We start from the raw sequence: 26393 nt of genomic DNA on the forward strand, positions 1-26393 counted from the left end.
TCCATGCATGGGGCCTGCTTCTCCCTCTGCCTGTGTCTCTACCTCTCTCTCTCTCTCTTTGTGTGTCTCTCATGAATAGGTAAATAAAATCTTAAAAAACAAACACACACTGGAATTAGAACCTTGGTACATTTATGCACAATGAAAGATCCCATCACTGATAAAGCATTTACACACTCAAATGGCATAAAAATATGAAAGTGGACCCGTTATCTGGTTCCATAGTCATGTAAATCCCATGACAGATTAAATGGAAAAAAAAAAAACCCCAAAAAACAAAACCAGGACTCAAAACTGTCTACACATGAGCTAATGAAAACCGTTTACTTATATATCTTGAAAAAGACCAGAAGGATCTCTGCCAGATTTTTGATAATTTTAATAGTGATTGTATCACAGGAATAGAATTTTATTTTTTTAAATGCTTGTATTTTTTCAAAACTTCATTAACTGAACATGTTTTAATTTTATCATCAGGAAAAAAAACTGAAAACAAATCTGACATTTTAGAAAACACACTAGGTTAAAATTTGTTCCTGCTACGTTGAGTCAATGGAAAAAAGTGTAAGACACAAATCTTTATTTAATTTTTTTCTTCTATTTTCATTAAGAAAAAAACAATTACATGTGAAGAAAGTAGTTTTATGTTCATAATTTTTTATGTATATGTGTATGTATATTATTATATATTATTATTTCATGTTTAAATTGTTTGGCTTTATTCTACATTTAAAAAGACTGTGTCAGAGACCGGGCTATTCAATGGCAGGGAAACTACAGGGATTAATAAGGAGTGTAATTATATGTGATTGCTAATTAACAAATAGCAATCTCGGCTTCTAAGGTTAGGAGTTCTAAAAATGAGAGAATGAGATGGTCTCCAAGATCTTTCTAGCAAGCATGAAAAACATAGTTATGCTGGTGGCAGTGAAGGCCTGGACTCATTAAGTTTTGAGGTATAAGGAAGCTAGTGCTGAGATTCGGGAGGGCTTAAATTCCAAGGAAGGCAGAAAATGCTTCATGGGGAACCATCTGTAGCCTGCATTCCTGAAACATAAATTCCACCTGGAGCAGCAGAATTTTTTTTTTAATTTATCTATTTTAGAGAGAGCAAGCTGGGGGGGAGGGGCAGAGGGAGAGAAAGAATCTCAGGTAGACTCCCCACTGAGCACAGAGCCCTAGTGGGGCTTGACCTCATGACCTTGAAATCATAACTTGAGCCCAAATCAAGAGTATGACGCTCAACCGACTGAGTCACCCAGGTGCCCTGGAGCAGAGGCAGTTTTAAAGAAGACACGTAACTCATGGGTTTGTACAGGTACCAGGAAGGGCCTGGCTCAGTTTACATGTAAGAACTTGATATGATCTTCAAACCAATAAAGTGAGGGGAGGCAAATGGCCCCAGGAAGCGTCTGATGAATGTTTCCCCCACCTGAATTTGCAGCACTGCTAAGTCAGCATCCAGGGCCCTCTTGGTTGGCAATAATTTCTGGGTCACGTGAATTTGTCTTTGTTTCTCAGCAATCTTCAGTTTCAGGAATCGGATCTTTTCTTCCAGGACATGTATTTCAATTTCTCCATTTAGTTTCATCTTCTCTTGGATATTTATTTTTTCATAAAAGATGCACACCTCCTCTTCTCGCTGTATCAGCTGAACACCACTATGGCCAAAAGGAGAGGCAGAGGCTAAGAGGAAGTTGAGACTTATGGTAATTCCCTCTGGATTTGGGCACAAAACATCAACATTACGGAATTCCAGAAGACAATAGATATTTACTGTCTGCTCTCTAGTTAAACACTTTAAGTTTTCCTGGGGATACGAGAGGGAGGGTTGTTTAGTGTCTCTGCTCTGAGCTGATCATGCAGTTGGCTGGTCACAGTATCTCTGCAAGTCCCAAAGGCTTTCTGAGGGTGGGAAAAAAATGTCATTCCCCATGCATGAATGAAGTGACCCCATAATCTGATTTTCTGCAGACCCGCTTCTTGGGCCAGGCTTGCCAACCGAGGTCTGGCCAGAAGTACCCAGGCAGGGGGCCAGGGAATGTGTTTCTGCAGTGATTCTATGGAACTTGCCAGGCCTATTAGGGTTTTTTTTTTTTTTTTTTTTTTAAGTTGAATATTTTTGATGCAGATTTCCCCCTAAACAGGCAAAGCTCTGTCCTTTGTAATCACGCCAGGGGAAAGACCCCTCCATGTGAGGAGAATGTGGGAAAGAAACAAAGTAAGAATTTTCCAATTCCAGCCCTACAGGTCTGACCAGGGCCTGGGAAACATACTGCCTAAATAATTTGTTTTGTGCCGAGAGCCAAATAAGAGCACTTTTTTCCCCTCTCTCTCAGAGAAAACACCTGCCAGTAGTTTGAAAAAGTAGTGTCCTTCGCACCCTGAAGCTCTTCCCACACTCTGCATAGCCATTATCCCAGAATTCATCTTTAGTTGCTTTTATCTCTTTCTCTCTCTCTTCCTTTATAGTGTGTGGACACATAATTGGATTTGCTTAATCTTAATGTTAAGATTATTATATTTCATCTGCCATTTTAGTGGCTCTTCTGGGGATCCTCTCATTTCTCCTGACAACAGAAGCCAGCAGCAATGATTTACCACCTTTCTGTGCTTGTAGGGTCCAATGCTTAGAATGTGGCTTCACGTGGAGCAGCCCACAGTCAAGCCACGATGAGGCCAGAAGCAATCCCTACAATCTCACTTAGAGCTCCCCATAGCTCAGGCAGCTTGGGAACCCCGCTACAGCAGTCACTGTGAGTAACATAACCGTAGCCTGCAAAAAATAATGCTCTTCGAAGAGTCTTACCTGCTGAGAAAGCGAGTTGGGAGAATGACTTGACAAATATCATACTAGGACCAAACCTGTCACAAAGGTGGTTACAAGATCCGAAGACTTATTTATGTCGATTATACTGAAATAACTTGCTGGTATCAGGGGCAGCCTGAAGGTAGCTTGGGGAAGACCCCTGATCTTTGAGTGAGCCACCTACACCCACCTAAAGCCTACTCTTGCCTGTCTCTCTCTTAAAAGAACAACTTCTTATTTTCAGGCCACACACGCAGCTCACCCCCCCCTGCACCCCCACAAGAGGCGAGTGAACCCAAAACGTCAAATGCCCCCCACTACCCACCATCAAGTCTAGAGAGGAAAAGGGGCAGGCAACCTGCCTAAATGGGATCTCTGGGTTTCATTGCTCACATGATGTTCCTGTTTTTTTTTTTTTTGTTTTTTTTTTGTTTTTTTTAAGATTTATTTATTCATGATAGAGAGAGAGGCAGAGAGGCAGAGATACAGGAGGAGGGAGTAGCAGGCTTCCTACCGGGAGCCCGACGTGGGACTCGATCCCAGGACTCCAGGATGATGCCCTGGGCCAAAGGCAGGCGCTAAACCGCTGAGCCACCCAGGGATCCCCCAGATTCCTGGCTTTTACCTTTCATTTCGACGCTGAACAGCTTTTTCATACTTCTTGCGCAGCTGCACCATCTCCTCTTCGACGGTGGTGATCATACTGGCCAGCCTGTCGATGTTATTCAGCTGGGCTTCCTTCTTCTCTTTCATTTCCTGGAGTTTTGCTACAATTTTGTGCACATCATTTTGCATGCTTTCACGGATGGTAACATTGTTGGCATGTTTCAGCATGGAATTTTGGAGCTTCCTTTAAAAATAATGGGAAAACGGGGAAGATGATCGTTTCCTTTGATTACTTTAAAAATAATGAAGACTTCAGAAAGTATCAAAGTCTCTGGGGCTGTAGTCTGTCCCTCGGAACGACAGGAGTAGTACGTAGTCCACGCGGGGACCTGGGCGTTTGTCACCTCCCAGCACCCCAAGAAGGGTGAGTACAGTACGTGAAGATACTTTGAGGGACAGGAAGAGAGACCACATTGACATAACGAATTCCAGTACGGCTGACCCTTGAGCGACGCAGGTTTGAACTGCGTGGGTCCACCTATAATGTGATTTTTTGGGACAAATACGGCACAGTGCTGTAAACGTATTTCTCTTTTTTTATGATCATCTTAACATTTTCTCTTCTCTAGCCTACTTTATTGTAAGAATACAGCATATAATACATATAATACGCCAAATATTTGCTAATCAACTGGTGCCTGGTCAGCAGTAGGTTATTAGTAGTTAAGTGCTCTACAGGGATTGGCCCCCTGTGACCCGTGTGTTGTTCAAGAGTTAACTGTATATTGCTATAATTGTTCTACTTTATTAGTAGTTATTATTAACCTCTTACTATGCCTGATTTATAGGTTAAATTTTATCATAGGTATGTATGTGTAGGGGGAAAACCCCATAGAATATTTAGGGTTCAGTAGTATCTGTGGCTTCAGGCAGCCACTGGGGGTCTTGAATGTATCCCTCGTAGATAAGAGGGGCTACTGCAGTAATTTATTTGAGAGAGAGAGCACGAGCAAGGGGAGAGGGAGAGGGTCAAGCAGACTCCCTGCCGAGTGCAGAGCTTGGAGTCCCATGCAGGGCTCAGAATCCTGAGGTCACGACCTGAGCCAAAGTTAGACTTTTAACGGACTGAGCCACCCAGATGCCCCAAATAAGGACTATGTTTATTGATAAGAAAAGCGAGCCCAGAGAGGTAAGTTAGCTTGCCCAAGGGCATGCAGCCAGTCAGCTGCGGGGCTGGGATTTGAGTCTAGAAAGCTATCTCTCTTAACCACTCTGCTGTACGGCCTCCTACAAGCACAGTAGATGCTTCAAATCTATATCCAGGGGGTGCTGGTTAATAAATATTTGATTGTCTTCCAACTTTAAATGCAAAGTGATCAGATTTGTGCTTTTCTTTCTAATTCAGTAAATTAAAACAGTATACAAACATGGTTTTTTATTCACTTAAAAATATGGCTATCCAACGTGGAAGCATACAGAATCGCATTCAGATGCTTAGAGCGTCATTTGTAAAGCATCTTTGAGCAAGGGCTCTTCCAGCTTTGTTATATGAATATCTTCTACTTTACTATTCCCAGGTATTTTAGAGTTCAATGAATCAGAAGAGAAACTTTTGAAAAGACAATAGTTATTATTACACTTACCTTTCTTGAGTAACTGCACTATTTCTTAAAATTTCCAGTTCGTTTAACAACATTTTATGCCTTTCTTTTATCTCATTTACTTTCTGGTGAGCTTTGTGAAGTAAGTTAACAAATTTGTTTCTTTCATTTCGAATAGTGTCATACAATTTAGCAAACTCTTTGAGTCTGTGGAAACATGAGGGTTTTTTTTTTTTTGAAACTTGTGAAATAAAATCCATTTTTTCCCCACCTAACAAGATAGATCATCATGTAATTCTTTTACCTGCGATGAATTTCACGTTTTTTCTTCTTGTGTATCCTGATTTCAAGATCCTTTGTTTTGATCTCCTTAACAATGTTGGTATATCTTTGCTGAAATATGAAAATTAAGTGTGAAATTAAAAAAGAAAGAAAAGCCCACCACCATCAACATATGGACACTCCAGCTTCACCCTAGCTCATTCCTGTCCAGTAAGGAGGAGAAGTCAGTCTTAGCCAGCTGAGTTGTACAGTTGAGGGGAAACTGTAAGGGAGAGATCTGGAAGCTGTCTGCCCAGCTGAACTGAATTAAGGACAAGAAAGAACAAGAAAAAGGGAAAGAAAAGAGCCTCTACAGGTTGGCTTTGAGGAAAAGTTTGGGGAACTTTTGAGAGAGCCTAGGAATGAGTGTGGATGGCACAGACGGGCTGGGTAAGTGAGGAGTCTGTGGAGGATAGCTGAGGAGAGGGGATTTGTAGTTAGTTTTGACAGATGCTATTGTGATATTTTGTGAGAGGCCGAAGGCGTGATTAAAAAAAAAAAAGAATTTATTTATTTATTTATTCATGAGACACAGAGAGAGAGAGGCAGGAACACAGACAGGGGGAGAAATAGGCTCCCTGCAGGAAGCCCGATGTGGGACTCGATCCCAGGACCCTGGGATCACGACCTGAGACAAAGGCAGGTGATCAACCACTGAGCCACCCAGCACCCCCAAGGCCATGATTTTAAGGTGCTTTTCCAAGAAGAAATGCTACCCCGTGTAAATGCTTGGCTCAGAACAAAGTTTGCGGGATCCCTGGGTGGCTCAGTGGTTTAGCACCTGCCTTCAGCCCAGGGCCTGATCCTGGAGTCCCAGAATCAAATCCCGCATCAGGCTTCCTGCATGGAGCCTGCTTCTCCCTCTGCCTGTGTCTCTGCCTCTCTCTCTCTCTCCCTCTCTGTGTCTCTCATGAATAAATAAATAAAATCTTAAAAAAAAAAAAAAAAAAAACAAAGTTTGCCCTCGGAAACAGCCAACATCTGGGTCCCATGCTAAATTCAGGAATTCTCTTTTAGTAATACATTACATTCATTTTCAACAGGAAACCTCTGAACATAATCCTTTCGTGGAATAAATGATTTTAGCTGGCATGACAGCAGTCATTTTTTTTGCCATTGGTTTCATTGTTCTTTTGGTTTGGGATGTTGCCCTGGGTCAACTCCGGTACTTTGTTGGGAGCCCAGTAAAGTCAGGGATTTGGAGCAGTAACTAAGGGCATCCTAGCATCGGGCTAAACAATGCTGGCCTGATGGCCTTGGGAGGGACAGCAGGCGAAGGCCACTGCTCTTGATTTGTTCTCGGACAAGCCCTGGTGGCTTGTGAGCGGCTGGGGAATCAGAGACCCGCCACCTGTGCACTGTCCGCTCTGCCCTGGAAGGTCCCTACCTTATTCTTACTGAAGTTGTCATGTGCTTGAATCCTCTGCTCATTGTCATTGACCCAGTTCATTTTCCCTCTAGATTGCTGACTATCGCTAGTTGAATCCTGAAAGCCTTTTTCACACAGTATGATTGAGTTTTGTTTGGGGAAGCTGTGTAGTCAAACTTGAAGGATACAATTACAGCTTCCTAACGAACACGGTGTACAGCTGAGGATCTCCTGAACTCTTACGGTAAGTAATGGATGGTTACAAAAATGCAGTTACCTGAGCTTTCAGGAAATCCTTGGATTTTTGGTCCTTCTCATCAATTTTGATTTGAGTCATACGGACAAGGTTGAAGACAACGTCTCGCATGTTTTCTTGCTCCTTTAAAAGCTTGTTTTCTTCTGCAAGTTGTTGTTCCACTAACTTGGTCTCAGCTTCTGATAGGATTTTCTTTTGAAAAGCACAACATATTATAACTTTTTTCTTTGAAGAAACATACTAGGGCCAGTACCTTAATTTTTTTATTTCCTTTGTAGAATTTATTTTACTAGGATGTAAAACAAAGTAATGACTGCCTTAGCTCCAAGTAATTTATCTTATAAAAGAATGTACAAATATGATAACATGTAGTTTTTCTTAATCAGACTGTATTTTCAAGTAACTTTAAGAAAAAGAAGAGACAGGGCAGCTTGGGTGGCCCAGAGGTTTAGCGCCTTCGGCCCAGGGCGTGACCCTGGAGACCCGGGATCGAGTCCCGCGTCGGGCTCCCTGCATAGAGCCTGCTTCTCCCTCTGCCTCTCTCTCTGTCTCTCTCTTTGTCTCTCATGAATAAATAAATTAAATCTTTAAAAAAGAAAAAGAAGAGACATAAAACATGTTTTTGACAGTGCTTGAATAAATAAAATTTGAAAATCTAGAATTAGACATTGGTGAAATAAAGCATATATTATTTTAAAACTGATTATATACACAATAGCCCTTTTATTTTAATTTTTGCTGGTTCAAACACATCCTTTTTTCCCAAATTCAATGTGGGGTTTGGTCTCTGAGATGAAGAAACAGACCCACATGAGGAAGGATCAGTATTGATGAGCTTTTGTGAAGCATAGTTACAACACAACTCTTTATTAATCATTCTCAGATAGAAGCTTAAATAAGAGTTGACATTAACCTGTTGGGCCAAATTCCTTTTAGCCACTTCCACTTCCTTGTGGAGTTCTCTCCTTCTCTCAGATAACGTAGAGTCATCTTTAGGGATAGCTTCAATCTGGAAATAAAAATTTTAAACTGGCATTTCCACAAGAACAAAATATTCAGTGTCACGTAGTCAAACCCATGATGTACCTTTTGCAAAAGGCGGACAAATTATGATTCTCAGTCTCACAGGAACTGCCTTTTATGCTGAATATTTTTTATAAAATCCTGGTAAACGAAAACATAAAAATCTGCCCCACATCTATAATTCACCAATTGCAAATATTCTATTTCTGCTTCATTTGGAAATAAAATATATTTTACTAATAATAGCTGCTAATAATTATAGAGCATTGACAATGTGTCGAGAAAGGTTCTAAGTGCTTATATGTATGGTCATATTTAATCCTCACAATAACCCTATGTGATAGGTAATATTATTATCTCCAGTTGTACAGATGAAGGGAAGGAAGAACGTTTAAGCAACTTGCCTCAGTGATACAGGTGCAAACTCAGGTAGTTAGACTCAGAGTCCACGATCCTAACACTGTATTCGATTGGTTCTCTAACTCATGACTCAGTACTTTGGAAACATGCATGTTCGAGTGATATTTATTATACTTATAAAATGTGAATTCACATACTAAATCCTATAGATTAAAAAATAGGAACTATTTATTAATAATAGTAAGAATACTTGGCTACTCTTTATTTTTAAGATTTTATTTATTTATTCATGACAGACACAGAGAGAGAGAGAGGCAGAGACAAAGGCAGAGGGAGAAGCAGGCTCCATGCAGGGAGCCCGATGTGGGACTCGATCCCAGGACACTGGGATCATGACCAAGGGTAGACGCTCAACCACTGAGCCGTTCAGGCATCCCTACTTGGCTACTCTTATGTCATTCAAGGAATAGCTGGAAAGTTCTTACCCAAAAGAGAAGTCTCTTAACTGTTTTGTTGAAACCTGACATTCTACCCTTACATTTCTATTGCATTGGCTTGTGCTTTTGTCCTCTGCTAAAGTACTTCGGGAGAAAGTACCTTTCATTCTATCAGTCTTTGCTGTCTTGCTAGATTCTTTATGATGGAGGAGAGAACAGGGAGGAGGAGGACACATGGCAGCTTCCGGGGAAACACTATCCAAACGCAGGAGGGGTTATCCTGGGTGCTGACAGCACACTTGACTTAGAGCAGATTTAGAGTTGATCGTTGTACCAAAAGCACAGGACTCCAACCTGATATGGTTTATTTCCTACTGCGACGGCAACAAAATGGAAGAGTGGCTAAAATTTGTCTCAAGAAGGAAAGCTCATACTGTTTAGTGATGTAAAGGTCACCTAACAGACTCTTTCTGAGATTTATGTTGCTTTTTAAAAGTAGCTAAAGTAGGGGCACCTGGGTGGCTCAGTCGGTTAAGCGTCCCCCTTCAGCTCAGGTCATGATCCCGGAGTCACAGGGTAGAGCCCAGTGTCAGGCTCCCTGCTCAGTGGGGAGTCTGCTTCTCCCTTAACCTTTGCTCTTTCCCCAGCTCATGCTCTCTCTCTCTATCTCTCAAAAAATATGTTTTAAACACCTTTAAAAATAAGTAGCTAAAGTAGGTCTTTGGATGTCCCAACATCCACGAGCCTGTGCCTCTTCAGTAGCACCTTCTGTACCCTCAGATGCCCAAGATGCCCAGCTTCCATCCCACCTGGGGAGCTAGCTGTTAAGAAGTACACACTGGATTAGAAAGATGAGACATGGTCTTGTGAAATCCATGTAACGATATACAGAATTTGTGATTTTTTAAAATAGATTTTTTTTATTTATTCATGAGAAACACACAGAGAGAGACAGAGAGAGAGAGGCAAAGACACAGGCAGAGGGAGAAGCAGGCTCCACGCAGGGAGCAGGACGTGGGACTCGATCCCGGGTCTCCAGGATCACGCCCTGGGCCGAAGGCGGCACTAAACAGCTGAGCCACCCGGGCTGCCCCAGAATTTGTGATTTTGATGAGCAGATAAATGCAAGTGCAGATCAGAGAAGGAACAGCTAAAAGTAGACTTAAATAATCAGGGAAGATTTTTTGGAAGAGTTTAAGAGCAAGAAAGAGTTTGATTTCTCCTTCTGGAGAGTGGAGTCGATTCTTCCAGAGGAAGTCCAGCAAGCATCCCAGTTCCTGGCTACTTCTCTGCCACAGGGGCCCAGGAGTGGGCTACTCCAAATGCTTTGCTCCCCAAGTGTAGGCAAATCTGTATAGGAATGCTAACTGGGACCAGGGAAGCTTCCAGGGTTTTTTACAGAAGATGTGATGAGGGCACACTCACTAGCTACTCTGTCAATTAAAGGCTCCTAAGAAATCTTCCTGGTTTCAGGTCTCAGACATTTAGGTCCAGTGTTTGGAATTACAAGCAATCCTGCAACAAATTATATTTATTTCTGAATCCTGGCTAGCTGATACCATTTTTAATTCTCCATAAACTCAATCCTCAAGTTTCAGATGAGAATTAGGATGCAAAAAAAAAAAAAAAAAAAAAGAGAGAATTAGGGATGCTTGGTTTGTGGAAGGGGTAAGAAGGTGGCCCATTGGTAGCGAGCCTGCTGGTTGCCTAACCTACATCCACCTTCTACTTTGACTTTACTAATAAAACCCCAGTTTTGTTCATAGCTGCAATGTATCCAGGATTCCTCAGACTCTTTTGCAGCTGGGAGTGACCAGCTGAACCAGGACAGGCCAGTGAAATGTAAATGGAAGTCTGCTGGAGAACACCCCTGAGAGGGCGACTGCTTTCCTGTTAAAAAGACAGAGTCAGGGATCCCTGGGTGGCGCAGCGGTTTGGCGCCTGCCTTTGGCCCGGGGCGTGATCCTGGAGACCCGGGATCGAATCCCACGTCGGGCTCCCGGTGCATGGAGCCTGCTTCTCCCTCTGCCTATGTCTCTGCCTCTCTCTCTCTCTCTCTGTGACTATCATGAATAAATAAAAATAAAATCTTTAAAAAAAAAAAAAAAAAAAAGACAGAGTCAGGGATCCCTGGGTGGCGCAGCGGTTTGGCGCCTGCCTTTGGCCCAGGGCGCGATCCTGGAGACCCAGGATCGAATCCCACATCAGGCTCCCGGTGCATGGAGCCTGCTTCTCCCTCTGCCTGTGTCTCTGCCTCTCTCTCTCTCTCTCTGTGACTATCATAAATAAATAAAAATTAAAAAAAAAAATTTAAATCTTTAAAAAAAAAAAAAAAAAAAGACAGAGTCAGTCAAGTCAGCTACCATATGGCTTTTATTTTCTTCCCTCTCAACTTTGTTCAGTCTTATGCCTAAACGTGGAAGGTCTTGTGGCCTTCGAAACAAAATATACACATTAAGGATGACAGAAAAAAAAGAGCCAAGAGCATCCTGAGCCTGCCTCTGGACTTTTTATGACGTGAATAAAACAATCCCCTAGTTAAGCCACTGTAATCGAATTTCTGTTACTTCTGGCCAAATCGAGTCTAGTTATTTTAGTTATGTTCTAATGCTGGGGTGGCTTGAGATATTTACTGTTACATTTAAGCCCCAAATTGCATCTATCAGTAGGTTTTGTAAGCCTATTTATTTTAGTTCTTTGTTTGGGTTTTTTATTTACATTTCATTCTTAGAGAACCAACCAAAAAAAGTGTGTAAGGTAAGAAATTAAACATCTGCTCCCACCTTTACTTCAAATACTACTTCCCAGGAGTCACTGTTAATTGTCTGGTGTCTGCTCTTCCAGACATTTTTAATGCACGAACCAACATCAGTAACTTCCATAAAAGTTAAGAAGTTAGACATGATTCTGTTACAGTAAGCATCCTAATTATTTGATATCAAAAGAACCTCAGTTTCTTTAAGGCTTTGATATTTTCCTAAAATATTTCAAACTTTCATGAGGTTTGTGGCTTGAATTTCTGGAGTCTCTACAGTCAAAAGCCACAGGAGAATCAAACCACTGTCTCCAGGGGGAAACGAGGTCTGAGGAGTAGCTGGAACCCTTCATGCTTTACCTTTTATCTCTTTCCTTTTTGGACCGCGTGCAAGGCTGAAATGTTCACTCATGCTGGGAGTGACTATTTTCAAGTACTGCCAGCCAGCGTAGGACTTGGCCGGGCTAATAATAAGCCATAAGGTCAAAGAGGAAGATAGTCTCTCCCTGAAACAAACTGCACTAGGGCAAAAACCTAGATTGTTTGCAAACCCAGTGAAGGAAGAGGATTTTATTTTATTTTATTTTTTTAAATTTTTATTTATTTATGATAGTCACAGAGAAAGAGAGAGAGAGGCAGAGACATAGTCAGAGGGAGAAGCAGACTCCATGCACCGGGAGCCCGATGTGGGATTCAATCCCGGGTCTCCAGGATCGCGCCCTGGGCCAAAGGCAGGCGCCAAACCACTGCGCCACCCAGGGATCCCAGGAAGAGGATTTTAATATGTTTTAATTTCTGTTAGTTTTATATTCATCGGGTGCTCTTTTGTAAATTGAATAGCTAGAAGTGTCCTAACATAAATAGCTTCTATTTATTAAAATCTGAACAACTTGTGAGCCTTCTACTGCAATCTCCCCTTGGGTCAAGGTCATTCGTTACGTATTTGTGTTCAGGCAGGTCAATGTATAGTGGCGACCCTCATCATCAGAAACAGCTCCCAACTAGCTTTATAGCATCCCACTCTTAATTATGAAGAGATAGCCACAGGGCCTGTAAATTAGCCCAAAGTTTCTACTTAAACATCGTAGTGTGCTAGGACCTGGGCTAAGATGGATTAGTTTGTAGTAAACCAATGCTCCTAACGAGAATAACTTGAAAAGTTCGATCAAAAGATGTGTTTGAAGGCTTAAGAGTTGCAAAGGTAAACAGAGTTAAAGTCTTCAAAGGTTCTAGCCCTGAGAGGTAGTAAATTACTAATTTATATGGACTCTAATTAAAGTCAAGGATGAGTGTTGGACCCTTTAACCACTTTAGGCTAAAGCATGGAAAGAGAATGCAAAACTAACTAAAGCATATCTAAAATGGGGAAAATAGAACAACTGGAAATAGAAATAGGACAATTCATCTGAGCCTCTATGATGGGTTGGATGCATTTTATTTTACTTTTATTTATTTTTTTCTTTTTAAAAATGTTTTATTTATTTATCCATGACAGACACAGATAGATGCAGAGAGAGAGACAGAGAACTAGCAGAGGGAGAAGCAGGCTCCATGCAGGGAGCCCGACGTGGGACTGGATCCCGGGTCTCCAGGATCAGCCTCTGGGGGGAAGGTGGTGCTAAACCACTGAGCCACCCGGGCTGCCCAGTTGGATGCATTTTAAAATTAGCATTCTCTGATTTCCTTTTCTTTATCAATAGCAACAACAATTTCTTAAAATATTTTTACTTCAAAAAGATGGCACTGATCTTGAAAAATCAAAACGTAGTGTATAGCACTCACCTCTAATAGAAGCCTTTGATGTAGTGCTTGAGTTTGAGTGAGTGCATCCCAGGACACTTTCAAGAGTAGCTCCATCTTTTTTAAATTTCGAAAATCTCGTTCTTTTTCTCTTTGCTTACGAGAAAGTTCATCATGGTAGTTCTGCTTGTCAATGAGACAGTTTCGTAAATTGAGATCCAAGATCCCTCTGTTCCAGGTAAAGAGGGAAAATGAAGGTGATTTGTCATCAACTGCCCTTCATGTTTTTCAAGGCAGCATGCTCAGCATATTCATACAGAACTATCCTCATATTAGAATCAACTTTTAAATCATGCCAAAAGCAACTTTGGAGGTTGACATATAATTGAGTCACAGTCTTATAAAAAATGCAAATGGAATAGCAGCTCAGCAGAAACAGAGGCTCAGAGGCTGAAATTTTATTTAAAAATAGGAAATAACACCTTCCCAAGGAACTGCACCACAGAGGTATTCCCATTAAGAAAAACTCATGATTACCCCAGAAATACCATTCATCTGTTGAAAAATCCCTCACCTATAGCATACTCCAGTGATACACTTTTCAGAGGCACATTTCAAAAACCTACCAAAATACAATACATTGTTCCTTAAGTTTTGGTCATAAGAAATTGAAGAAAATGATGAGTAAAAGGTGGGGAAGATATTTGGAAATACTCTATGTAATATTTTTTAAATGGTAAAAATCTATAAAATACTTAATTGAATCAACATTAATCTATTTGAGATTATGTAATGATCCTCAAATATAAATTGAAGAAAAATTTTGATGACAGATCCCAGAGATATTACTAACCTTTCAGTTAGTGAAGTTGCTTCACTCACCCTGGTTAATTCCAGGAGCTTGACCAATTGGTTATATTCTCGTTCTTTGATTTCAAGTAAGGCTCGTTTACCTTCAACTTCCTTTATTACATCTTCCTTCTCTTCCATTATAGAATTAATTTTGGTTTCAACTTTCTTTAGTGAGTCATTTAGTTCTTTGAGTTCATATTCCAAGACAATTTTTTTCTTTTCCATTTCTCTGTGGGGGATACATACATACATGTACAGATACATACACACATATATGTGTACACGCACACACACACACACACACGTCTGAGTCCATGCTATCTTTACCTATTTTTATTTTCTGAGAGGGCAACAGAGGAGCTAGTGATGAATTCAGAAGTGGGGTGAGGATGACGGGTGGGCGAGGCTTGGGGTGTATCTCCACTGAGGGCCAGTGAGGGCAGTGATTTGTTCTGCTTCCTCACTTTCTTCCCAGATCCCCAGTGTAGCATCTCCTGGGATCTACCCTCATCCTGACCAGCCTCCCTGAATCTCTCAACTTTGGTGGTGGTGGCGTGGCCTTCAGAACTGTTACGAACACCTGCTTTTTTCCCTTTGCACCAGAGCAAGCATACTGTTTCTCCAGAATTCTTGTATCTTCACTTATTTTTATCTTTGGGGGTCCTCTAAACCTTGAGAAATTTCTCCATGATTTCTGCCTCCAAATCTACTCTGAATGTTTGAGGGTGTTCCCCCATGTGAACAGTTGGTGAAGTGAAGAATTGCTGTCATCTGGGCATTAGGCTTCTGGCTGGCTGACACACTTCTAGAACACGGAAATTCAACACAGTTCAAATCACTTATCTCTTGCAGAGCTCTATGAAAGCCAGTTGGAATTCTCCATACACATTTAATTTGTAAACTCGAAAGACAATATTGACCCCAAATTAAGACATAACTGTTAGGCATGATAGTAATATGCTGCATTACTTTCTTTTAATGAACTTGACACACACACGCAACCTCAACAAGGCCAAATGCAGATAATTCGAAGGTCTTAAGAGTAATTCGATGTGTTCAGTGGTTAATATTCTTGTTTTAGCATGCACACATAACTTGGGGGAGAGTAGGATGGGAGGGATTAAGGATAATACTAAATCATACACTTTTTTGCGTGTCGTTTTTTCTATCTCTTTTCCAATTTGTACAGGAACAGCTTGATGATGGACCACCTCGTCCTAGTAAAGAAACAGGCCCGTGTTACATTATGTAGTGTTAGGCCAGAAAGCAGTTAAGACAAATTAAATAGAAAAGAATTATGATGTATAGAATTCTTGCTGCCTGTCCTGTACTGTGCAGGGTGCTTTAATTATTTCATTTAATACTCACAGTGACCTTAGAAGACAGCTACGGTTTTTAGCGGTTTAAAGAGGAGGCAGAAAAAAAAAAAAAAAGAGGAGGCAGCTGAGTGTAACTAATGCTGTTTGCTCCCTATAGGAATGTATGCCCAGCCTTCGGGGGCGGTGGGATGGCTGCTAACAGCCCACGCTTGGTCTCCTCTGGGGGACTGCTCCTGGCCCACAAGAGCTGCCTTACCAAGGGATAAGGAGTCGAGGGAAGAGGGCATCCTCTGTGACCAGTGGTATAAGGCCCATACCCTCCACCTCTGGACGGAAATCATGGTCTAGAGTTCCCCCTGGGGTCAGGTTGAGACTAGAGTGCTCCTGAAAACACATTTTGGCCCAGCCACTTCCCCAACTCTGTGCTGCTTCTCTCACCCTCCTATCAGATTCTCCTTAGTGCTCTCCCTCAACAGGTCCTTGTCCGAAGACTAGAAGCTCTGCTTCTAGAGAACTCCGCCTAAGACTCCCACTAAGAGAATTTATTATTATTATTATTATTATTATTATTATTATTATTATTATTATTTTAAGAGACGCATGAAGAAGGCCAGAGTTTGGACTTCATAGCCCTCTCAGATATGCAGACTCTTTTTTTTTTTAATTTTATTCATAGAGACACAGAGAGAGAGAGAAAGGCAGAGACACAGGCAGAAGGAGAAGCAGGCTCCATGCAGGGAGCCCGACGTGGGACTCGATCCCGGGTCTCCAGGATCACACCCCAGGCTGCAGGCGGCCCTAAACCACTGCGCCACCGGGGCTGCCCTCCCACTAAGAGAATTTAAGTAATTTTCCCAAAGTCAGATGGCTAGTGAGTGGTAAGGCCAAGATCAGAAGCCAACTTTGCCTAGGACCACTTTCTCCTACATCCTGTGGATTCACAGAAGGATTAGTTTTAACCTCAAGCGGCTTATGTACACGGCAGGGGTTCTGGAACAGCCTGAACCAGGATTGGTTGACTTGAGGATTGCACTGGACTTTGGTGCCTGGAGTAACACATGTGCACGGAGGTTGCACACATCATGGGGGTGAAATGCATTTCTCCCAGGGATCTGGCTCAGTCCTGGGGTCGATCCAAGTTTGGTAAGGCTAAGACTCTTAAGATTTATTGGGGGTCCTCTTTAGGAAGAAAGAGTACAAAATGACAAATGCTAAATAAGCACAGGGCCTTGGAAGAGGTTCGTGCACGTGAGGGCCTAAGGCTCTAGCTTTGTTGGGCTCCTCGTAAATCTGTCTCTGCTCAGGTCTTATGTTCCAGGTAGCAGCTGGGTATGTCTTATTTGACTGCTCTAACCCCTTAAGGAAAAAGACATTAAAGTGAATCATAATTGTCCTTTAAGCCAACGAGCCTCAGATATTGTTGCTTTTAAAATAACTCCAGGTTATTTAAACCGTTTTGAGAGTTACGTATTTTTCAAAGTACAATGAACTTTAACTATCTCCTAAAATATAAATGCACAAAGTCTTCATCCTTTCATGGGAGGAAGGAAGTAGTGTGGAATCAAACAGACAAGGATAAAGTCATACAAAGATACACAAGAGGTTAGGACATTTGGTTGCTCTCCAAAGAAGTGATTGTGTTTGTGACATTCAATCCTCATGCTGAAAATGCCTGGTGAGGTCTAGAGAGGTCTTTTCCCTGGGCCAAACTAGGGCGGCAGCACCAAACACTCTCGAGTTTTGGGTGAATTCCCAGAGCTCAGGTTTAGTTTGATGGGATCTGTCACAAGGCTGAACGTTTCTGTCGGTGTGATGCTAGTCCTCTGTGCCAAACCCGCGCAGCTAGTCTTGGTAACCAGGCATCTCTACATCCACGCAGGCACAATGCTTAAGTATTTATGAACTGTAAGTAGCACACCTTTAGGGTGACCTGACATTCCAACAATTCTTCTAGTTCCTTCTGTTCCTTTAGTAATTGCTTTTGCTTAGATGCCAAATCTTCCCGTAAATTTTTGATTTCCAATTTCCTCTGCATTATTTCTTTACGTAATTCTTCAGTGCTTTCTCTCAATTGTCTCATCTTCTTCTCCATTTCCTTTAAAAGTCATGAAAATTTATCAGGTTATATAGAGCCTGAGCAAGCATCTGTCTACCAAAAAATAAAATTAAAAATAATTTTACTCACCATTTTTATTATATTTGAGCTTTGCAAATGATTTTTTACAAAGTTAAATACAATAATAACTTCTGACATCTTTGATAAAGGTATGACAGTTGTACGGCATGTATTACACATTTTACATTATATTCATACTTTTTTTTTTTTTTAACTGGTGCTCCTTTCTATCCTATATTTGAAATGTGTCCTTTTTGAGTTTATTTCTATTTCATACCCAAAAAACATTAGTGGAAATTTCTAGCCTATTTTCTAGGTTTGTGATTTGACATCAGATGCAAATAATCTTTGATTATTGGGCTTGTGGTTAACCTGAGTCCCACACGAGAATTAAACACTAGGGAGGTAATATTTGGAAAATCCAACCCTTTGTGCTCCTTAATCCCCCACTTTCTTATTGGTATTACTTCTCTAACTCATTCAGATTCTCCCCAAAGGTCCTCCATCCCAGATTCATAACACATCTTTGTTCCCTTGAGTGATTATTTGGGGAGTGTTTGACTTAGGGGAGAGAAGCCTTACACTCAAAATATCTACACATGGGGTGCCTAGGTGACTCAGTCGGTTGAATGTCTTCGGCTCAGGTCATGATTGTAGGATCCTGGGATGGAGCCCCACATTGGGGTCCCTGCTTAGCGGGGAGCCTGCTTCTCCCTCTCCTGCTCCCCCTGCTTGTGCTCTCTCTGTCAAATAAATAAATAAATAAATAAATAAATAAATAAATAAATAAGTAAAATCTTAAAAAAAAAAAAAAAAAGAAAACCTACACATTATTAATGACTGAGTGAATGGATCCATTTAGCTGCTCTGGGCTTTCTGCACATCTCCCTACTCCACTGCTGCTGGGAGAGGATAAAATTGGTGATCCTATGATCTGGAACTAAAATTCAAAATGCTTTTTCCCATAAAATCTGTTTAGTAAATGATAGTTAGGTGTACTTCTAGAATAGTGCATATTTTATATGCCATATATGTGAGTGTATGCCACACACACACACATAAAAAGTACTATTTTACTCCATGCTAAACAGGTTTTTGTGCCTTGGAGTTAAAACACCAACAACACACTTTTGACATATAACTGTTCGGAAGAGGGCAACAGTGCAAAGTGTAATGACATTTCTATTTACTTTATGTGATAGATCATGAAAAACAGACTCAAATTCCTCCTGTTCCTGTAGTTATTCTTCTCATTAAGAGGTAGAGCCTATTTCTCTACCCCTTGAATTCAGACTTAGCCATATGACTTGCTTTGACCAATAAAATATTCTAAAAGCAGAGGCTTGAAAAGTCTTGGGTCTTGGGGTTTGCCATTACCTGAGGCTGTTTGTCTCTTTCTTGAGTCTGGAAACCCTTCCATCATTATAGGACTAACTGGTGACATGTGATCTTAGACCAACTAGCCTGCCAAGTGGCCAACACATGATGAAGCCATCCTAGACCACCCACACCCAAATGAACCAGCTCAGACCAGAAGAACTCAGAACTGTGGAAAATAAGAAATGTTGGTTGTTTGAAGCCACTAAGTTTTGGGGCACTTTGTTATGCAGGAATAGATAAGTGATACATCTCCTCCATGAAAATTTCCTATAATAAGCTTGAGATGTTCAGGAAGCCCTGAGAGTAATAACTATGCAAAAATAATGTTTTTATGTGCCAGCCACAGATCCCTTTTTTTTTCTGAAAACAAAGCAGATAATTGTCCAACCAAACACAGCCTAAATTAGATGCCAAATAGCTAAGCCTGTAATAGGCATCACTGTGTGTATTCCAGAAGTGATTCCTTCCAGCATTATCCATACTTAAGACTCTTGGATCTTTCATTATGTCTCAGGGTGTGGTTGTTATGATAAACACCAATATTTATCAAAAGGGATGTTTAATACAGCTGTATTTAACAAACTGTAAACCATCTAAGTAAGACTTACTCCTGGCTTAGGTATCTTCTCAAATTCCTTTATTATGAGATTTTTTTCTTCTGTTAAGCTGTGAAAAGAAAAAAAAAAACAAGTTTGACAACGTACAAAGGAGTAATAAGCTATTTCTGACAACGTACAAAGGAGTAATAAGCTATTTCTACAGTAATAACTTTCTACTTTCTCTTAGAATGTGCTTCCCATGTTTGTTTGCCAGGTAACCTGATGGCTTCAGTGACTCCCAACTAGGTGCTTCCTCCCCAGTCCTCACACAACACTGTGTACACCCGCCCATGGGAACAGCTGTCTTACCACAATACAGCTACTTGGTAGCATGACCTCCCCGCGAGACTCGGACCCCTTCCAGGCAGGCTCTGGGCCTTTTCTTTTTTTCTACTATTTGCAATGAACCAGTGCCTGTCTGGATTGCTGCAATACCTCCCACTCACTCCATCAAACAAGCAGGTCTCGCCAGCCAGTAGGCCTGGGAACTTGGAGCTAAAGATGCATTCACATCTTTAGGGTTTATTTTTGTGAGTTTTTATTTGCAATCATGTAAATTAAGGTTAATGTTGCAAGTGTGTGCCACATGGAATTTAATATAGGTCAGCTGTCTGGGACACAAGCTGAAGTTGAACTTTCAGAATTTTGAATATGTAGGCCTTTGCTCTTAGAGCTTGCATACAAATTGATAATAGTCTCCTTCCCACCTATTGATCCTACACCTCACCCAGGCTGCCACCAGGGGGTGGTAGTGTGCTGCCATATTTTGGTTGTAAAGGACACCTTTATGCCCCTGAGTTGGAAAAATGGTGACACGAAGCTCTCCTGCAAGACAAGACTCACAGCCTTTCCTTTAAATAAATGTAAAATGACCTTTTCCTTAAACAAACATAAAATGGCTAATTCCTTAGGACACCTTAAACTAGTTGCATTTCTATCATGTGTTTTTTATTAAGAAAAACTGATTGATGTTTTCCCTTTAAAAGATGCATATTTTTCAGGCTCCTGGGTGGCTCAGTCGGTTAAGTGTCTGCATTCGGTTAAGTGTCTGCATTCGGCTCAGATCATGAACCTGGGGTCCTGGGATAGAGCCCCACATCAGACTCCCTGCTCAGGGTGGAGCCTGCTTCCCCCTTTCTCCTTGCTCCTCTCCCCTGCTCATGCTCTCTCTCTGTGTGTCCAATAAATACATAAAATATTTAAAGAAAAAAATGCATATTTTTCAATTTACAGAGAAATATATCATTCATAATCCCATCCCATCACACCACAGTTGATCATTTTTATTTTCCTTCTATCTTTCAATAATATTATACAAAATGTGTACCTATGATTGAATTCATTTTTACCCAACATGTAATTAAAGATATCTTCCCAGGGGCACCTGGGTGGCTCAGTGGTTGAGCATCTGCCTTTGGCTCAGGTCATAATCCTGGGGTCCAGGGATCGAGTCCTACATCAGGCTCCCCACAGGGAGCGTGCTTCTCCCTCTGCCTGTGTCTGTACCTTTCTCTTTGTATCTCTTATAGATAAAAAAATCTTCCCAATTAAAAATATTTTTAGACTTCATAATAATATAATAGTTTCAAAGTTCCCTAGTGGGTAGATGTCACATAATAAAATAATCGTAATATCATCTTTCACTGATCCTATGTCAATAGGATCAGTGAAATAGTAATTTCACTGCATAGTAATTTACATGCATCGTTTCTAAACTTCAGAACTTGCCAGGTAGGTATTGTTTTCTTCGTTGTCAAATGAAGACACAGGAGTTAAGTACCTTTTCCAAAGTCACATAGTCAAGGCTGAACTGACATTCAAACCTAGAAACTGAGCTCTGACTCAATACCAAGCTGCCCCCTCTGGAATACATTATTATTTAAATATTCCATTTTTCTTTAGAATTTAGGTTGCTTTCAGTTTTTCACTTTTATTTATTTTTTTAAAGATTTTATTTATTCATGAGAGAGACAGAGACATAGACAGAGGAGAATCGGTCTCCTCGCAGGGAGCCCAGTGAGGGACCTGATCCCCACCCAGGATCATGTCCTGAGCCGAAGACAGATGCTCAACCACTGGGCCACCCAGGCGTCCCAGTTTTTCACTTTTAAAAGCAAAGTATAGTAAGTATCCTAGTAAATATCCTACATCCCTAAAGACATGTATTATGTCTTTTTTTTTCCCTCCTTTTAGATTCTCCTTTTTGCATGGCATTGCTGAAATAAAGAAAAAACACTTTTGTGCCTCTTGATACCTCTTAACACCTAATCTTTTAAAATGACATTAATATTGAAATCTGCCTGCCACCTTTCGCTTTCCTGGCTAAGGGGTGCTTCGGTGTCAAAGGTCTTCAGGATCCATTTCTTTCCTGAGACCATGTCATCAAAGACTCTTGGTTTTAAGGACTCGTGAGTAAACAGACAGTGCAGGAGGCCTGCATGTTGTTCTGTGCAAGAGGCATTCTTTCACCAGTGGTAGAAACAGCCTGAACGAGTGGAAATTGCCGCCGGTAGATTTTTGAACCAGTGCAAGCAGTAGAATCTAAGAGTCAGGCCGTCCAGAGCTGGAAGGGGCTGCTGGGGGCCGCCGTGGGCTTCTGTTGGGAGCGGGGAAAGCAGGCTGGAGGTCACAGAGAAGGTTCAGGGGTCCCTAACGTGTAGTCAGAGCTGAGAACCATGAGGGTGGGGAGCAATTCTTCAACTGGACATGTGGCCGAATCACAGGGGGAGCTTGTAAAGCACTCGACGCTGCCTTGGGTGGGGAGGCCTGGGCAGAAACTGGAATCTTGCTTTAGGAGTTGGGTCTACCTTTCAAACAAGCCTCTCAGGTGCTTCTCTCTCTTTCGGTCATGCAGACTGCACCCTGCAGAGCCTGGTCTAAGCTCATGGTGCTCTTGGCTTCCACAGGCCGAGCAGGAAAGACTTCACAAGTGTTCAGAAAGTGCAACCCGTTGCAGCTGTGAGTTCTTACTAACTAGCCCTCGTGACCTGTGTGCCCCCTGTCATACCTAATACCCCGGGGTCCCCGAGGCATTGCTAAAATGACCTAGCTCTTCCTTTCTCCCCGGGTCTGCTGGTTTCTCTGCCCGACCTGGCTGTCACTGCCGGACTACCAAGGCCCGGCTGACTCGGCACAGTGCGTCAGGCTGAGCACTGATTTATCTGCCCTCCAAATCCGAGAACTACCAGAAAGCAGACAAGCTCCAAAAGATAACAAAGTGAAGGCAAGGGAAAGGTTGAAAAGAGTATTGGAGGGGCGCCTGGGTGGCTCAGTCGGTTGGGCGCCCGCCTTGGGCTCGGGTCCTGATCCCGGGGCCTGGGGTTGAGCCCTCCGTCGGGCTCCGTCTCCCTCTGCTGCCTGCCCCCTGCTCAGGCTCGGGCTCTCTTTCTCTCCCTCCAATAAATAAAATCTTTTAAAAGAAAGGTATTGGAAAATCTTTTCAGAGAATGTCTTTAGAAAGATAATGACTTTGACTTTATTTCGAAAATAAGTTCTCAATAGTATTTATTACTTCATTATTTATGTGTACTATTTCTTTTACTTAAGAAGGTTATATATTCTTTCCTAAACTGCATATTCAAGAGGTCAACAAATATTAATCTCAAAGCTAAAACTATGGCGACAGATTTAATTATTAACCGGACAACGTAATTATATGCACCATTACATTTCTTAAAGATTTATATTATGTGAAACCGTGAGAAAAATCAACCAAATTACAGAGTGGAGTTTTTTTCTCTAGAGCATTTGAACAACATACTATTCTTCATAGTTGCCAATGATTCAGAAGTTCCCAAAGATATTGGGGTGGAGGGGTGCTAGTTATTAGGGCTTCTGTTATTTAGATGCTGAATAAAATGAGTTTGTTGTGCTGATCGAAAAATAGCATCTGTATATTCAGATGAATGGTTTTCTCTCACTGGCTTAGTTTCTTTATTTTTAGGTGGGGATGGACCTATCTACTTTTTTCCTGGGGAAGGGGTGTTGAGTGTATTCGTTTCAGTACCATATAATATGAAATATGTTAATCCCAATGAAATACAGCCTATAATTCTTCCCTGGTATTCCTTTTGGAATCACCATTATTTTTATGGAACTAAGTTTGTTCACTCTTGAGCTGCTAATATTTGAGAATGTGAGGGAGTCTGCTCAAGCTAGAATATGATGTGTTACAAATCCAAAAACAATACACACTAAACAGTTCTGCAAATGTGTGTCCTGAATGTTCTCGTTCGCTGTTGGGCACTATGCACAGTCCCCTTCCTACCCCAAGTAACTCAGCGAACAATTTGCCTGTCTATACCTAAAAGGCAAGAGTTCTGGTTGTTGCTGGGTTTTTTCCTTTGGCAGGAACACTTGGAAATTTTAAACAATTTAAATATCAACTGACTTATGTTCCTCTTACCCTTTCGTGGAAATGTCAAGCATTCATATTTTCAATACTAATGAACAACCACCAATTGTTTTAATTTCATTATTTTCTCAACTGAAAGAGTGCTTACAGAGCACAGAAATAGCTAAGCTTTCTTTTTATAGATCTCACTGTGAGCCTGAAACGAGTTTAGATTGAAAGACAAAAGAGAACTCAGATTCCCCCCCCCCCCCCCAGTCTAACTCTTCTGGGTAGGCTAGCCTTCTTCATCCCCCAGTTGAAACGATAGGCCCCAAAGAGAGGATTCAAAACCCAGGGCTTGCAGAGTCCTCAGAAAAATCGCTCAAGTCATTTGCTTATCTCTCAGCGGGAATGAATTACATTCGCTCTACCGACTCTTAAAAATAGCCAGGGAAAGTTCTTCCACCTTAAAAGGTAGCAAATCCTAGGAGCGATTGTTTGGCCTTCTCTTCGGTACCCAGGCAGGGCACCCAGCACACCACAGCACAAAACTTGGATGGTAATCATTTTGAAATTCCATCTAAATAGTGTGATTTGCTGAACACAAGTCAGACTCTTCCACTGACTTGCTACTCCACAGGAGGAATGCTAGAGATTTTGGAAAGAACATTTGCCTTCCAGCAATACATCTCTCCTTTCGCTCACTGGATGACATCCTCTAGATCTGCATAAGTGAATGTGTCCTCCAAAAGGATATTGCTTTCTCTCTTGATGCTGAGGAATAGTTTAGGAGAATAAGGTTGACTCTATGGTCCATGTTCCTGTATTAGAAAAACAGAGGGAGCCACATGTGACCCTCAACTCACATAGGTCTGTCTGCAAAGTGCGTGAGGGGCGCCTGCCATGCAGCATATGGTCTGCTGCTGCTGAAGGGACACAGGGCCACCGTCGGGGTGAAGTGGAGACTGTGCCAAGTCCTTGTTCTATGCAGGGTGTTCTCTGGCTATGGCCAATGCTTATGGCTTTGTTCTGACTCAGGGAAAACAAGAGCAGGCGTCTCCTCCTGCGGGTGTCTCCCTGTCACCTGAGATTTTTTTTTCTAGAAGCTGTGTGACCTTCTCGTTCAGGGATGGCCCGTTCTAGGAAATGAAGGAAAGAGCTAGGCTTATAGTCATCTTACACATTGCCATCTCATACTCATTGTGCCCAAAATTCCTTCCCGAGTCTAATTTTTCTGTTTTTGTTCATGTGGAAGGAGCTTTGTTCAACTCTGTCTTCGGTGTGTTTGAGAGAATTGTGTGCTTACCTATTTAACCTGTACTGAGTGTGGGACTCTCTTTCCTTCACTGCGTTGTATTCATTTTGATACTTGAGGAGTTGTTCTCGCATTTTAGAGACCTCGGTGGTGGATGCCTCAGGGAAATCATCAGCTCGCTGCAGGTGAAATTGCTGCTGCTGTATTTGCTCGGTGAAACGTTTGGCATCCTGGAGCAGTTGGACCTCTGACTCTTGTGTGCTGGGTTCCATGAAACAGAGATTCAAATAATGAGAGGGGCACAGTTTTAACACCTGTAGTGGCTCACATAGGGGGTCTAGCAAGGACAGCTCCTGGTTCTTTCCATTCCTGGGTTCAATTCAGTTCAGTGATATTTTTGTGTCAAATATTGTACTAGGTACTTCTAGGTACTGGAAGCGAATGGAGCTCACAGTCTAGCAAGGGGAACAGATGGAATAGGTAGCCGGAGTACCAGGTGACAAGCACTACCACTGGTGTCAAGACCAACATGGTGGGAGAGAGAGGAGCATTGAGTTGGATGGGAATGTGATATTTGTACTTGACTTTGAAGAACAACCATGACTTCCCAAACTGGGAGATAAAAAGGGGGAGAGTGGGTCCTCCCTTCAACTTTCCCGGCAATGCTGGCTTTCTCTAATTCCTGAATCCTCCTCCTGACTGTGAGAAAATCTTTTCCTTCTTGGGGAACTAAGAAACAACAAAGTTTTCTAATGACTTTACTAGGAAACTAGGATGAAAAACTCTTCTGTAAAATTATGGACATAAACCACCTTACAGATTTCTGATCCTATCTTTAATGTCTGGCTGGAGCTGGACTTGAATGTCACAGTTGAGGGGGACTCCCTATCTAGGTCTTGTTCCTGTCTAGGAAAAAGGGTTCAATATCTGGCAAGAAGCAGATTTGAGTGGACACAGGAACTGGACTTGGTGAAATCTTCTAAAGCTCCCCCACCTGTTCTGCATGCTGGCATCAGCTGCAGGCTGACCAGCAGCCCTGATTCAGCTGCCTCATGTTAGCTACCTCTCCCACACGGAAGCAAGACTGGTGCCATCTCCTGCGTTAAAGCCAGCACTCCTCCTTGGCGCACACCCCACCAAGTTCCCTCCCCAGGAGAAACCGTCAGGGGTCTCCTCATGTGCAGAGATGCCCAATGACCTGATGAAGGCTGTCTCAACTGAAGTTACCTGCTCCACCCATTTCCTCTGGCGTTCATACGTCA

General features: G+C 41.9%; 1 protein-coding gene across 9 annotated transcripts in view; it reads right to left on the reverse strand.

The window, feature by feature from the left end:
- The window catches only part of CCDC146 (coiled-coil domain containing 146), a 115789-nt gene that overhangs the window by 8540 nt on the left and 80856 nt on the right, over nucleotides 1-26393 (reverse strand). For 6 of the 9 annotated variants that reach the window (XM_072791427.1, XM_072791431.1, XM_072791428.1 and 3 more), the window contains 12 exons: nucleotides 25183-25392; nucleotides 19553-19610; nucleotides 17367-17543; nucleotides 15273-15346; nucleotides 14131-14358; nucleotides 13320-13506; nucleotides 7876-7971; nucleotides 6984-7154; nucleotides 5321-5409; nucleotides 5059-5223; nucleotides 3435-3659; nucleotides 1433-1661 (listed from right to left, as the gene is read on the reverse strand). In XM_072791427.1, coding sequence (XP_072647528.1) covers nucleotides 1433-1661; nucleotides 3435-3659; nucleotides 5059-5223; nucleotides 5321-5409; nucleotides 6984-7154; nucleotides 7876-7971; nucleotides 13320-13506; nucleotides 14131-14358; nucleotides 15273-15346; nucleotides 17367-17543; nucleotides 19553-19610; nucleotides 25183-25392 — 1909 coding nt within the window. Of the gene's footprint in view, nucleotides 1-1432; nucleotides 1662-3434; nucleotides 3660-5058; nucleotides 5224-5320; nucleotides 5410-6983; nucleotides 7155-7875; nucleotides 7972-13319; nucleotides 13507-14130; nucleotides 14359-15272; nucleotides 15347-17366; nucleotides 17544-19552; nucleotides 19611-24342; nucleotides 24601-25182; nucleotides 25393-26393 lie in introns of those variants that run through there. The other 3 variants (XM_072791432.1, XM_072791430.1, XM_072791429.1) reach the window with 3 other exon arrangements.

This window comes from Canis lupus, chromosome 21 (assembly GCF_048164855.1).
Source record: "Canis lupus baileyi chromosome 21, mCanLup2.hap1, whole genome shotgun sequence".
Lineage (NCBI taxonomy): Eukaryota > Metazoa > Chordata > Mammalia > Carnivora > Canidae > Canis > Canis lupus.